Genomic DNA, 14,912 nt, shown 5'->3' on the forward strand with positions numbered 1-14,912 from the left:
TGAAAAGAAAGTGCGGCTGGCTTGACCACGGAATTACAAAAGGCGGCTCACTTCAGACAGCAAGCAGACAACAATAACATAGGGATTTGATAAAAGGGTTTATTGAATACACAAAAAAAAACATGCCTCAAGGGAGGTAAAAGGGTCCGTGACAGTAGGTTGAAAAAAAAAAAAAAAACAAGGGAAAACTTTGGTGAGAGGCAGACAAATGACAAAAACAAAGCAATGATGGAACTAGCAACGAAGGGATTTACAAACTGTCCAAGAGCAGCAAGTCAATATCTTGGCAAGCCGCCTAGGATCTGTTTAAAGACACTACTGATGAGCGAGAATTGGGTGCAGGTTCGGCGTTGGGAACTCATCCCACATCTCTGTAACAAAACATCTGACCAGCAGCAGAATGTGACAAAATCATGCCAGTCATCATACAAGCTTCGCTTGCGAGCTGGCACAGCTCTTCTAGTCCAGCCCAACTGCGTCATCACTCCCAGTGTGCATTGCGCACGTAAAGTGTGCGTAGGTCAAAACATGTACTAAATATTATAGATTTTTAAATAAATGGCAAAAATATATGTGTTTTTAATAAAATATTTTTGTAAAAGAGAACAATTGTGGCTTAGTAGAGCCTACAAGTCTTAAAGTCCGAGGTTATTTTGAGAGAATTAAAAACTACGACTCCGGCTAACTTTGCCACAACTTTTTTCTTTTCAGAGGTTTGAACAACAAAATCCAAAACTATTTTCATATTCATATGTTTGTTGGGTTTTGAAAATTGATCAGACTAAAGTGCTGAAACATGGCTACAGTATATACTGTAGTGTTTGTATTAAGTATTCTCCTGCTTCACTGGGGTTTCTCACAAGTGGAAGAGGATCATGAGGCAGGACACGCCGAAGGATTTACATCTATATGCTGTCCCTAGAGTTCTGCGGATTGGTAAGAGAGTTGAAGGATGCTGCCGGGAAATATGATAGGTGCTCTGACCCATTTTGTTAGTGTGACAACAAGCGTCTCAAGAAGTCGAGGCGGAGAAAGATTGTGAATAAATGGGCGAGTCAAGCTAACAAATACCGACAGCCTGGCCCTCGATGTTTCCCTGAGGACTTAATCATGAAAAATGTTTTTCCAACAAATGTCAGTGGCAGTGAAAATAGTCCCTACTCAAAAATTCCCTGGCTGCCTCTTTGCATAACTGATTCCTCGAACACAGTGACATGTGTAATGGAAGGATTTCTCATTAACAACACATTTTGGACAACATTACACTCAGTGGTTTTGGATTCCTTTTAAATGTTTTCTTATTGTGTTTTTTCTAGGGCTGTCAAAATTATCGCGTTAACGGGCGGTAATTAATCACGTTAAAATATTTGACGCAATTAACGCACATGCCCCGCTCAAACTGATTAAAATGACAGCAGTGTAATATCCGCTTGTTACTTGTTTTTTGGTGTTTGGCGCCCTCTGCTGGCGCTTGGGCCCAAATGATTTTATGAGTTTCAGCACAATGAGTGAGCATGGTGTAATTATTGACGTCAACAATGGCAAGCTACTAGTTTATTTTTTGATTGAAAATTTTACAAATTTTAATAAAATGAAAACATTAAGAGGGGTTTTAATGTAAAATTTCTATAACTTGTAGTAACATTTATCTTTTAAGAACTACAGGTCTTTCTATCCATGGATCGCTTTAACAGAATGTTAATAATGTTAATGCCATCTGTTGATTTATTGTTATGATAAACAAATATCGTACTTATGTACCATTACCGTACGTTGAATGTATTTATCCGTCTTGTGTCTTATCTTTCCATTCCAACAATAATTTACAGAAAAATATGGCATATTTTATAGATGGTTTGAATTGCGATTAATTACGGTTGATTAATTAAGCTGTAATTAACTCGATTAAAAATTTTAATCGTTTGACAGCCCTAGTTTTTTCGTAGTTTTACTTTCCACCTCATAAAACTAATAATTTACAAAGAAAAAGTCCACCACTTGATTAAATTACTGAGCATAATGTAAAGCTTTTGCGATTAAGTCACCTTCAACAGTGATAAAAGCGTTGCATGCAGTTAATGCGTTTCCAATAAATATCCTAATAATGTACCACATTCAGTGTTATCATTTCCCAAATGAGTTTTTAAAATGCATATTTCATTCACAGGAGTTTATTTAATGGATTACAATGAACCTGCAGTGTTTATTAAAATCCCTGATATTAATGATGGGAAAGCTAATAAAGGTGTATATGTCACTTGCTTTCTGTTTTCACTGATGAAAAGCAGCCAACAACCGGCTCACAGTAATGCATTTTTGGCAAGCATTTATTAAAAATCAATAGCTATGAAGATTTGGGAAATTACCGTAGTATTAAAGTACGTTATGGTGGTGATTTGTAGTTTTGTCAGAAATATGCTGAAATAATCACATTTTGCTTTTTCCCCCAGGCAAAATGTAATTCTTAAATGATGTTCTTTGTTAGATTTGTGTTTGTAGCCTATTGGTTATGTTGGCCTCTGACTTTTTTGACTTGTAGACCACAATTTGTACAGTTACACTTTCTGAAATAGAACTTCATTGTGCCTAGCCTTTACAGGAGCGCACTTCCTGGGTTATCAGAGCCCGAAAAGGTCCATAATCCTCTATGGGGTGGCGTGGCTAAGTGGTAGAGTAGTTGTCCCCCAACCCAGAGGTTGTGGGTTCGATTCTTCGCCCTGATGAACTCGCCTAAGTATCCTTGAGCAAGATACTGAACCCCACGTTGCTCCTGGTGCTGTGTCACCAGTAGGTGAATGGCGAGATAGTGTAAAGCGCTTTGAGCGCCTTGAAAGGTGGAAAAGCGCTATATAAGTATAACACCATTTAACACCATTTACCATGTTTGTGATAGACTTTGGTGCAGTACCATGAAGAGACTTTTGCAAGGAGATTATTTTGTATTTCTATTAGTGTGAGGATACTTTACAGCTGTGTATTTGCTTACTTAAAGAATTTATTTCCAAATTAGAGTGGAAAATAAGTATTTGGTCATCAACAAACAAGCAAGATTTCTGGCTGTCAAAGAGGTCTAACTTCTTCTAACGAGGTCTAACGAGGCTCCACTCGTTACCTGTATTAATGGCACCTGTTTTAACTCATTATCGGTATAAAAGACACCTGTCCACAATCTCAGTCAGTCACACTCCAAACTCCACTTTGGCCAATACCAAAGAGCTGTCGAAGGACACCAGAGACAAAATTGTCGACCTGCACCAGGCTAGGAAGAATGAATCTGCAATAGGTAAAACGCTTGGTGTAAACCAATCAACTGTGGGAGCAATTATTAGAAAATGGAAGACATACAAGAGCACTGATAATCTGCCTTGATCTGGGGCTCCATGCAAGCTCTCACCCCGTGGCGTCAAAATGATTACAAGAACGGTGAGCAAAAATCCCAAAACAACATGGGGGGACCTAGTGAATGACCAACAGTGAGCTGGGACCACAGTAACAAAGGCTACTATCAGTAACACAATGCGCCGCCAGGGAATCAAATCCTGCACTGCCAGACGTGTCCCCCTCCTGAAGAAAGTACACGTCCAGGCCTGTCTGCGGTTTGCTAGGGAGCATTTGGATGATCCAGAAGAGGACTGGGAGAATGTGTTATGGTCAGATGAAACCAAAATAGAACTCTTTGGTAGAAACCCAGGTTCTTGTGTTTGGAGGAGAAAGAATGCTGAATTGCATCCAAAGAACACCATACCCACTGTGAAGCATGGGGGTGGAAACATCATGCTTTGGGGCTGTTTTTCTGCAAAGGGACCAGGACGACTGTTTAAAGGAAAGAATGAATGGGGCCATGTAGAGAGATTTTGAGTGAAAATCTCCTTCCATCAGTAAGGGCATTCAAGATGAGACTTGGCTAGGTCTTTCAGCATGACAATGATCCCAAACACACAGCCGGGGCAACAAAGGATTGGCTTCGTAAGAAGCATTTCCAGGTTCTGGAGTGGCCTAGCCAGTCTTCAGATTTCAACCCCATAGAAAATCTGTGGAGGGAGTTGAAAGTCCGTGTTGCCCAACGACAGCCCCAAACATCACTGCTCTAGAGGAGATCTGCATGGAGGAATGGGCCAAAATACCAGCAACAGTGTGTGAAAAGCTTGTGAAGAGTAACAGAAAACGTTTGGTCTCCGTTATTGCCAACAAGGGGTACATAACAAAGTATTGAGATAAACTTTTGGTATTAACCAAATATTTATTTTGCACCATGATTTGCAAATAAATTCTTTAAAAATTAAAAAATGTGATTTTCTGTCTCTCATGGTTGAGGTTTACCCATGTTGACAATTACAGGCCTCGCTAATATTTTCAAGTGAGAGAACTTGCACAATTAGTGGTGGACTAAATACTTATTTGCCCCACTGTATATAATATTAATATTGCGGCTACTCGAGTTCCGCTATGCAAAGAGGCGTAGCTTCTGATGTAATCAAGTTCCAATGATCATAGACAAGACCCTACCTCAGAGTAGGAGCTAGAATGGTTTGTGACCGAAACCTGAGGTTCTGGTCTTTAGCCCTACATGTGCAAACACAGCAAATAATGTCATTGGTATATGCGTGACAATATATCAAAATGGTGATGGTATGAAAAGGTTATCGGTATGTTCCTGCCAAGAATCGATATATCGTTTTAATAAGGTGTGACTGTTCTTCCACAAGAGTAGTGTCTGTGTTAGCTCGTTCGCTGCCATTGTTGGCACTAGATGTCCAATCAGTTTTGACTGGAAGGGTCAAAGATAGATTGAATGTCTCGCACCATCAATGGCATTGAAATGTTATTTATTGGTCACTTTATGTTCATTTTAGGGCATTTACTGGTCACTTCCTGATGATTTTCAGTCACTTCCTATTCGTTTAGGGACATTACCAGGTCACTTCCTGTTCAGTAACACAAAATCAACAGGAAGTGACCAAATATCAATATATTGTATCTTGTGGAATGATTTCCTGACCATGTAGTTATAATTGTTGTATCGCCATATCATGAGATAATCATTCCCTTGTGCCTTGTACCACAAATAGTATCGTATCGTAAGGTTCCCAGACACTCCTACCCCTAGTAATCGGCCTCGAAGAGGTTATAGGAACTGCAGATGGTTCCTACAGTGCGAAAGCACTTTCTCATGAAGGTAATGTATAAGGCAGGCAGGACTCAGGACCGGGTCATTTTAAATTACATCTCTTGGAGCGGAAATGAGATAAACCTGATCTAGTGGCTATTTGACTGTATTTGTTTGCATATTCATGATTTGTACATTCACCCACACACAAGCGGATACACAATCATTGGACACCAGCTGTGTGCATGACAAGAGAAGAGAAGGAAAAACTGCCCCGCTGCCCAATTATCCATCAATAATAGAACATGGATAAACATAAACCACCAGTGCGTTTGTGCGTCTAGGTGGAGGAGGCGTTAAAGTGCCCAAACGAACATTGGCTGTTGCATTTTGAAAAACAAAAGTGAAAGAATATGATGTGGTTTTGTGTATATAACAACATTATGAGCTCTGCCGTTTGGGGTGTTGTGGCAAGAACATGTCATGAAACAAGATACTGGCAGGAAGAAAACTCCTAAACCATCCCAAAAAAAAAAAAAAGTTGATATGGCTCGATTGACGACGTTTTGATGCACTAGAGGAAAAAAAGTTTCCTGCCTCTCTTAAACTGTGAGCCAAAAGATAATGATCTACCATATATTCACATTGTTTCAAAAATTATCGCTTTTTCTTTACTCAAACTTAATGTTTTCATAATTAGTGATTAAGATTTTGCACCCGATATTTTAAAAGAGCCTAAAGCAAGTCATTTTCACAAAAAAAAAAAAAGGATAATTTAATTCCAAAAGATAAGACTTTTGTTTAAAACTCCATCTGAAACTGCACTACAATAGCTCCGAGACTAAAAAAAGTCACATGTTTAATGGATGGGTTGAGTTAATGTCCCAACAGGGTTATAATATTCACATGGGGATCGAAAAAATGAGTTTTGCATTATTAATGTTTCTGCCTCTAACCTGAAAACAACTCTGCAGAAAATGTGTTGCTTGGATCATTTAAATTTAGTTGGTGTTTAAGTGTGTGGAGAACAAAGATGAGCAGACATGATTTTATTTTTTAAAAAAGAAGCACAATGGCACACTGACAATTTGGACAACAATTGGTGTTTTTTGTTTGGCCGAAGGATTTGTTTTAGTGATAAAACAAACGTAATGGGATGAAGTGATGAGATAAAGAAATAAAAATACTTTAAAGCAATCACTCTGAGTGTGCTATCCAATGCAAAATTGGGAAGATTTTTTTTCAACTGCTTAAGAAATACAGTAACAGCAAGCAACAATTTGCTGACACCAATGCTGCTGTTGTTATTTAAAGTAGGGCAAATAAGTATTTAGTCAACCACTAATTGTGCAAGTTCTCCCACTTGAAAATATTAGAGGCCTGTAGTTGTCAACATGGGTAAACCTCAACCATGAGAGACAGAATGTGGAAAAAAAAAAAAGAAAAAATCACATTGTTTGATTTTTAAAGAATTTATTTGCAAACGTGGTGGAAAATAAGTATTTGGTCAATACCAAAAGTTCATCGCAATACTTTGTTATTAGGGCTGTCAAAATTATCGCGTTAACGGGCGGTAATTAATTTTTTAAATTAATCACGTTAAAATATTTGACGCAATTAACGCACATGTCCCGCTCAGACAGTATTCTGCCTTTTGGTAAGTTTTACAGCAAGGCCTTTTGTGCTGTCTAACAGCGAACTCTTGTGGTCGCTTTGCGACATGGTTTATTGTTTTCCTGCCAGTTCAATATGGCTGCACGACGTCTCGGTCTGACGCCTACGTTGTAATGTTGTGCTTATATGATCCTTGGACAAGATTTGTCCGTAAGTATGGTTGTTGTAGAGAATGTACATATTATGTTAGTAAGCGAAATGTTATATTTTTTGTATGAGACGCTTTTTGTTTATGTTTAGTGAACCTGTATAGCATGCTAAGCTAACGTTGTTGCTAATGCAATGCTTGTGTACTTTTTTTTGTAGTTTTACGACGATCTAAAGAGGACAATGGTTTGAGGCCATTTTATTAATAAATCAGATGAAAAAGGAAGAAGTCTGATTATTAAGGCGTCGTTCACTAGCTGTCTAGCTTTGGAAAAAGTAGACGCTTCGGAGTGAGGACAGCATAGACAGATTTAAATGACAGTAGAGTGAAATGCCCACTACAGTCCTTATGTACCGTATGTTGAATGTATATATCCATCTTGTCTTATCTTTCAATTCCAACAATTTATTTTACAGAATATACATATAATTTACAGAAAAATATGGCATATTTTATAGATGGTTTGAATTGCGATTAATTGCGATTAATTACGATTAATTAATTTTTAAGCTGTAATTAACTCGATTCAAAATTCTATATACATACATATATATATATATATATATATATACATACATACATACTGTACATACATACTGTACATACATACATACTGTACATACATACATACATACATACATACATACATACATACATACATACATACATACATACATACATACATACATACATACATACATACATACATACATACATACATACATACATACATACATACATACATACATACATACATACATACATACATACATACATACACAGTATTGGCTAAAAGTTTGGACACCCCCCGAAGGTGGACACTTTGGAAGAATGTAGAATACAAAACCTGTTTTCAGTCATTTCACTTTTTTTACCATTCCGCATGTTCGTTCATAGTATTGATGTCTTGAGTGAGATTTTACAATAGTAGGGAAAATATATAAAACGCAAAAATGATGAAGTGTGCCCAAACTTTTGACTTTTGTTTAAGAGTCTTCAACATGCTTTTCCCCCAGTCCCACAAATGTAAAACTCTGCCTATGATGTACATAATTACACATATTATAAAGGCTGGTTAAAAATTGTAGAAATGTTGGCTGTCTCATACCTGTCGGCTTTGTTTCGAGTTTTTTCGCGTTGTGCTGTAATGGCGTACCGTACACATGCTATTTTTAGACCGTGATGTCGCATCGTAAAGCGGAAGTAAAGCCAAAGTGGGACATTATAGACCCATCCTCGCATAAAAACAACGTAATTCGTGCTACTTTCGTCCGGTAATCTTTAAAAAATGAAAATGCCGATCACGCATTGCTTTTTTGGAACTTGTAGAAACGACTCTAGATATTACGACACATGAAGGTTGTTTTCTTCATACGTTTCCGGAAACCAAAAACTCGGGAGGAAAAAATGTGAAGACCAAATCAACTTGCGCAGACTTTAACACCAGCTCGGTGAATCCATTCACATTTCATATGCAGTAAACATTTTGTTGGGTTGGCATGGTCTTTCAGAGGACAAAGAGGTAAACCATTTTTATATTTTTAACTTATTCTTTTAGTGTAACGTTGTGCCGTACTGCTTCTGTCTGACAATGAATGACATGAAAAGAATTACAATGGTATCTGACTGCCACTGTTACAGTTTTTGTTATATATATATATAAACAACTTTAGTAAGGGGAAAGTGTAAATAAATTATAGAATTAAGATTTGTTATCAATGAAAAAATTAAAAGTGTTCGTTGGCTGTCACTGAGTAGCATTTGCGATTGCTACACAAAGCTAACTAAATTACCCCCAAGAACGGTAAGAGACGTAGGACAACCAGAGGATATATAAGAAAGACAGGGCTGATGGTAAAGGATAGCTTGTTGAAACAGGAGAATGTCATTGTCAGTCGCGTCGATAAAAAACCTAAGGCTATGCTTAGGTCGGCTTGTTTTTTTTTTTGTCTTTTTCAGCCTTCGACACTCAAGCCATCTCTTTAACTGAACACACTGTTTTATGTTCTTCCACATCTTTGCCAGTGAATTTGGCACCAGGCTTATCATTTTCGGAGCGAATTGGTAGGTTTAGCTCTGTATACATCTCCTTCGAACACGATTTCCATTCATTGTCCCTACTTAGCAACAGTAGCTAATGTCATGAATATTAATGAGCGGAAGTGGCATGTTGCTTGTGGTAAGCCATTCCAAGTGCTTGTTGAATTGGACGTCAAGTTTTTAGCGGTCGACAGTCTTTCTGAGCCAGCGCAGAGTTTGCAACGCACGGATATATTTTTGTCATCTTTACTGGACGGATATGCGAAGTAATGGCTGTATCTCCAGTGAGCAAATGCAGCAGTTTGTTGTATATCTCCAGCTCCTTTACTGTTAGCATCCTGATAGGTATCCAGGCTATGTTGTTGATCGCCTTGGCAGACGGCGCGCAGCACGCACGCAGCATGGTAATACACGTGACCCATTTTTTTCCCGATGAGAAAACGTGAGATGTGATGTCACTCCCAAACTCAAGAGCAGTATTTTCTATTTTCTATTCAAATGCTCTTCCTACATGACTACAGTGTTCTTCATTCTACATAGAGTATGAGGCAACAACAAAATAGTAACGCACAGGCACTGAGGAAACAATAGTCTGATTACTGGCTTGGAAAAATGAACGTGTTAGATTGCTCGTTACTGAAAGAAAGTAATCAGATTACAGTAACACATTACTTAATTACTTACTTAGTAACGCGTTACTGACAACACTGCTAATTAGGGATGGGAATTGATAGGATTTTTACGATTCCGATTCCATTATCGATATTGCTTAATGATTCGATTCTTTATCGATTCTCTTATCGATTCTAATTTGGGGAAAAAGAACAACAAACGTTTTGATTGGCATTGAGTTTGTTTAATCAGAACTCACAACCTTACAAACTCACAACGAGATCAAAAGAGGCCCAAAGCCTCAATGTTAACTGTGGCAATAAGTGGCAAATACACAAGAATGTGTAACATTTTACTGAAACATTTATCTAACAGAAATAAAAAATATTGGTATATATTGGGAGATAGGTTGTTGTTCTGCGTTTGGCAATATGTGTTAAAGCAGGGGTCCCCAAACTTTTTCCTGTGAGGGCCACATAACTTTTACCTTCTCTGATGAGGGGCCGGGGTCAGTTTGTAACAAAAAAAGTGTGACGATTGCAGAAGTGCATAAATGTAAAACATTTTTGTTTTTCAGAAAGCCACAATCAAATAACCCTTTCTGGATTCTTCACGGAATTAAAGTAAATAAAATAAAAATAATAATATAATAATAATCATTAATAATAAAAACACTATTAATTAAATAGATAATAACCAAATAACCTGCTCTGAATTCTTCAAGGAAAAAGGCCAGGAAATAAATAACACGATTGAGAAAAAAAAAAAATTCAAAATGGCCGGACCAAATGTGGAGGCGGGCCGTATTTGGGCCGCGGGCCGCAGTTTGGGTACCCGAAGAAATGCCGCATCCAAGCGAGTGAGCGTGCGAAGTGAGAGAGGGAAACATTTCTACGAGCCTACGTTCTTTGTTAATATTAATATCTACAGAGGCAACGCCTGTATGTATAATCTTTTGTGTTGTTGTTGTTGTGTTTCCACTCGCGATCGGACACTTAAATCCAGTTGTGTAGTGGTTTGAACAATGTGCTAATGCTAGCGAACGAATGCTAACCATACTATTATTAGCAGCTAATCATCGCTGATTTACGTTGATGCAAACCTGTTTGTTATTGGGGACGAAATTGATTTGTTTCATTTCTATTTTTAGTTTCACTCTTCAAGTGATGGTTGAATAAAGTCAGCAAATTATACCAACGTCTTCTGTATCGTCATTTCGGAGTTTAGCTAGCTGTATAGCTGTCTCGGTGAGGACAGTGCGGTCTATTCCCTCCCGATGCAGTTATCTCCACCTTGCAATGACTGCAAGTCGCTTTGTTGTAATTTTTCCTCGTGAAGTGAAGACACACTTTCCAGCGTTTGAAAGTACGTGCTGTCATTGTTATGTTCATGGCTGCAATGCTCCTGCTTACCCGTCGTAACCTTTCATTTTCACACTCTTTCCTGGTGAAGTGTAGTCCAACTTTGGAGCGAGTGGTTCTTGGCGCCATGCTAGTTTGATGCGTCTGGACAACAAGACACGTCACGACGCAATCCGCGTCTTTAGGAATCGTTAAAGGGATCGTTAAGGCTTTTTCATTGTGATGTCGAGGCCTCGAAACACTCGGAACCGGTTCCGAATTGGAATCGGATTTCGATTCCCATCCCTACTGCTAATGCTAAATTTGATGGGAGGATTTCCTTTTTGTGAATTTTTGTCAGTCAGAGCAGTTCATCAGAGCTCATCACAACAGCAGTCCTGACTCAGGCAATTATTATTACACAACGCAGACAACACCACCGGTTACACATACCTATTCTGAATGAGAGCGGGCCACCAGAGGTGCTTCTCACCCACATGGCTAAGAAGAGCAGAAGCGCCCAGGGTGTGAGCATCTTCTTTGACTCCTCATGGGTCCTGCCCCGGGGGTGCCCCTGTCACAGCCACCTGGAACACATAAAGCACAGTAAACTGAGGGAATGTAAAGAGAGAGATGCTTTGCAGCGCTCCAATTAAGTTGTTGAAAAGAAACGCATCTGTTAAGATCGATTTCTAACGGTTGTGCTGGTCTGAATGTGTTTTTTATCTCTGTGTTATCCATGCTGAGAAGCTATTAGCAAGAATGTGAAGCACCTGCAAGCTCAACACTTAACTATATTTTGACAGAGGGACCGAAAAAAACAACAACAACAAAAAACGGTAACTTTAACAATCCAACGAAGCAAAGAGTGACGGAAGAAAAAAAAATTTATTCATAGCATTAAAACCTTTAAAAATATGATTTAAGAAACATTTATGGAACTTTCATTTGAAAAATTACGTCTTTTAAATTGTGTCCTCATGTATGAATCCATTCTTGGAATCTGCTTTTGACTTTTGAAAAAAATGGAATTTTTGAGAATTGGTAGACACGAACGAGTGGTAGCACTGAGAGGCAGTGACTTTGAGGAGTTTGAGCAGGTAAACAATGTGCCATTTTGGTACCCATACGGAATTCAGGATGAAATTTAAAGTATGGCAAGCTCATATGAGGAATCAATAGCAGATTTCAAGAATGCATTCTTATAGGAGAACACCACAACGTTGTTTTAAAAAAATTCCATCATTGTTTCTTAAATGGCATGTTCTAGGGTTTCAATTATTCATTCATTCGTTTTCCAAGCCTCTTGTCCTAAAGAGGGTCATGGGGGTATGGTTTCAATTACTATAAATAATATATTCTTACTTCCATCACTCTTGGTTTTATTGGATTGTTAAAAAGTTCATTTTTTGAGGGGGTGGGGGGCACACCCTGTATATTTCTCTCGTCTGCAAATGCACTGTGAAAGTACAACCAATGACCTGAAGCATTTTAAGGGTTTCGCTGTTTCAACCTCAACTACACCACAGTCAATCAGTCAAACGACATTCATGTCTATAAAAACTAATTCAAAGGATTTTTGTCATTAGTGCACAGTGATCTAAGTTGAGACACTTGTGTTTTAAGACATCACTGTACAGTATATGATTCACAATTTTGTTATGACAGCAGATCTTTCCAGTCATAAGCCTCGTGTGAACGTCCACTCCACTGTGTATACAATAATCAAATATGTCCTTCAAAAGTTTAGCTCTTGTGCCTCCCTTAATTTCAAACACAATGCCATCCTGTCACGAGTGCCTGTAACATATACAGTAGGGCAAATAAGTATTTAGTCAACCACCAATTGTGCAAGTTCTCCTACTTGAAAAGATTAGAGAGGCCTGTAATTGTCAACATGGGTAAACCTCAACCATGAGAGACGGAATGTGGAAAAAATAAACAGAAAATCACATTTTTTGATTTTTAAATAATTTATTTCCAAATTAGAGTGGAAATAAGTATTTGGTCACCTACAAACAAGCAAGATTTCTGGCTGTCAAAGAGGTCTAACTTGGTCTAACAAGGTTCCACTCGTTACCTGTATTAATGGCACCTGTTTTAACTCATTATGGGTATAAAAGACACCTGTCCACAAACTCAGTCAGTCACACTCCAAACTCCACTATGGCCAAGACCAAAGAGCTGTCGAAGGACACCAGAGACAAAATTGTAGACCTGCACCAGGCTGGGAAGACTGAATCTGCAATAGGTAAAATGCTTGGTGTAAAGAAATCAACTGTGGGAGCAATTATTAGAAAATGGAAGACATACAAGACCACTGATAATCTCCCTCGATCTGGGGCTCCATGCAAGATCTCACCCCGTGGCGTCAAAATGAGACAAGAATGGTGAGCAAAAATCCCAGAACCACACGGGGGGACCTAGTGAATGACCTACAGAGAGCTGGGACCACAGTAACAAAGGCTATTATCAGTAACACAATGCCCTGCCAGGAAGTCAAATCCTGCACTGCTGAATCCAGTACATGTTCAGACCCGTCTGTGGTTCGCTAGAGAGCATTTGGATGATCCAGAAGAGGACTGGGAAAATGTGTTATGGTCAGTGGTTCGCTAGAGAGCATTTGGATGATCCAGAAGAGGACTGGGAAAATGTGTTATGGTCAGATGATACCAAAATAGAACTTTTTGGGAGAAACAGGTTTCCACACCGTACCCACTGTGAAGCATGGGGGTGGAAACATCATGCTTTGGGGCTGTTTTTCTGCTAAGGGACTAGGACGACTGATCTGTGTAAAGGAAAGAATGAATGGGGCCATGTATTGAGAGATTTTGAGTGAGAATCTCCTTCCATCAGCAAGGGCATTGAAGGTGAGACTTGGCTGGGTCTTTCAGCATGACGATGATCCCAAACACACAGCCAGAGCAACAAAGGAGTGGCTTCGTAGAAGCATTTTAAGGTCCTGGAGTGGCTTAGCCGGTCTCCAGATCTCAACCCCATAGAAAATCTGTGGAGGGAGCTGAAAGTCCGTGTTGCCCAACGAGAGCCCAAAACATCACTGCTCTAGAGGTGATCTGCATGGAGGAATGGGCCAAAATAACAGCAACAGTGTGTGAAAAGCTTGTGAAGAGTTACAGAAAACGTTTCGCCTCCGTTATTGCCAACATAGGGTACATTACAAAGTATTGAGATGAACTTTTGGTATTGACCAAATACTTATTTTCCACCATGATTTGCAAATAAATTATTTAAAAATCAAACAATGTGATTTTCTGTTTTTTTCTTCCCCACATTCTGTCTCTCATGGTTGAGGTTTACCCATGTTGACAATTAAAGGTCTCTCTAATATTTTCAAGTGGGAGAACTTGCACAATTAGTGGATGACTAAATACTTATTTGCCCCACTGTAAATGAATGACTCCTAATTTCGATTCATTCATTGTTGATCTTACGCAGTATTTATCACTGGTTAAAATGTTCTGCTCTATATTCAGGCAGTTAATCTAAGGACAAAGTCGTTAGACATAAAGTTTAGAGGCTAAAACAGTTAAAACCAGCAGCTGTATGGTGGAATAATATCAAAGAAGTTGGGAGTCAGATGTGAGGCTAATGAGGCACATTCTGAAGGCCAGGACATTGACTCCCTTGTTATCCGACTCATTTATGTCGGCAACAATAACTGGTCTTATTTACACACATGATAACACTAGAGATGTGTTTTCAGATGGGAAACAACGGTCATCAGTAATTAAAAAGCATAAATCCTTGTTTGTTTCATAAACACATCGTCAATGTTGTGTTACAATACTGATGAAGGTCATTAGGAGCATCACTGCAATTTCAATATGAGGAGATATTGACTTTTAATGCCTGTATTTGAATGCATATGTCACATTGATGGAAATCATTGTCAGTAATTTGTCTTTGGTATTGATATAATCAAGGTCTCATTATCACTAAAAACGCCCCTCTGACATTGACATCTAACAAA

General features: G+C 38.6%; 1 protein-coding gene across 9 annotated transcripts in view; it reads right to left on the reverse strand.

Annotated features, from left to right (window-relative positions):
• The window catches only part of grik4 (glutamate receptor, ionotropic, kainate 4), a 734,878-nt gene that overhangs the window by 437,370 nt on the left and 282,596 nt on the right, over nt 1-14,912 (reverse strand). For all 9 annotated transcript variants that reach the window (XM_057839364.1, XM_057839368.1, XM_057839359.1 and 6 more), the window contains one exon: nt 11,375-11,508. In XM_057839364.1, the coding sequence (XP_057695347.1) occupies nt 11,375-11,456 (82 nt within the window). In that variant the 5' untranslated portion in view covers nt 11,457-11,508. The remainder of the gene's footprint in view (nt 1-11,374; nt 11,509-14,912) is intronic.

Source organism: Corythoichthys intestinalis, chromosome 6, assembly GCF_030265065.1.
Source record: "Corythoichthys intestinalis isolate RoL2023-P3 chromosome 6, ASM3026506v1, whole genome shotgun sequence".
In the NCBI taxonomy this organism is placed as follows: Eukaryota; Metazoa; Chordata; class Actinopteri; order Syngnathiformes; family Syngnathidae; genus Corythoichthys; species Corythoichthys intestinalis.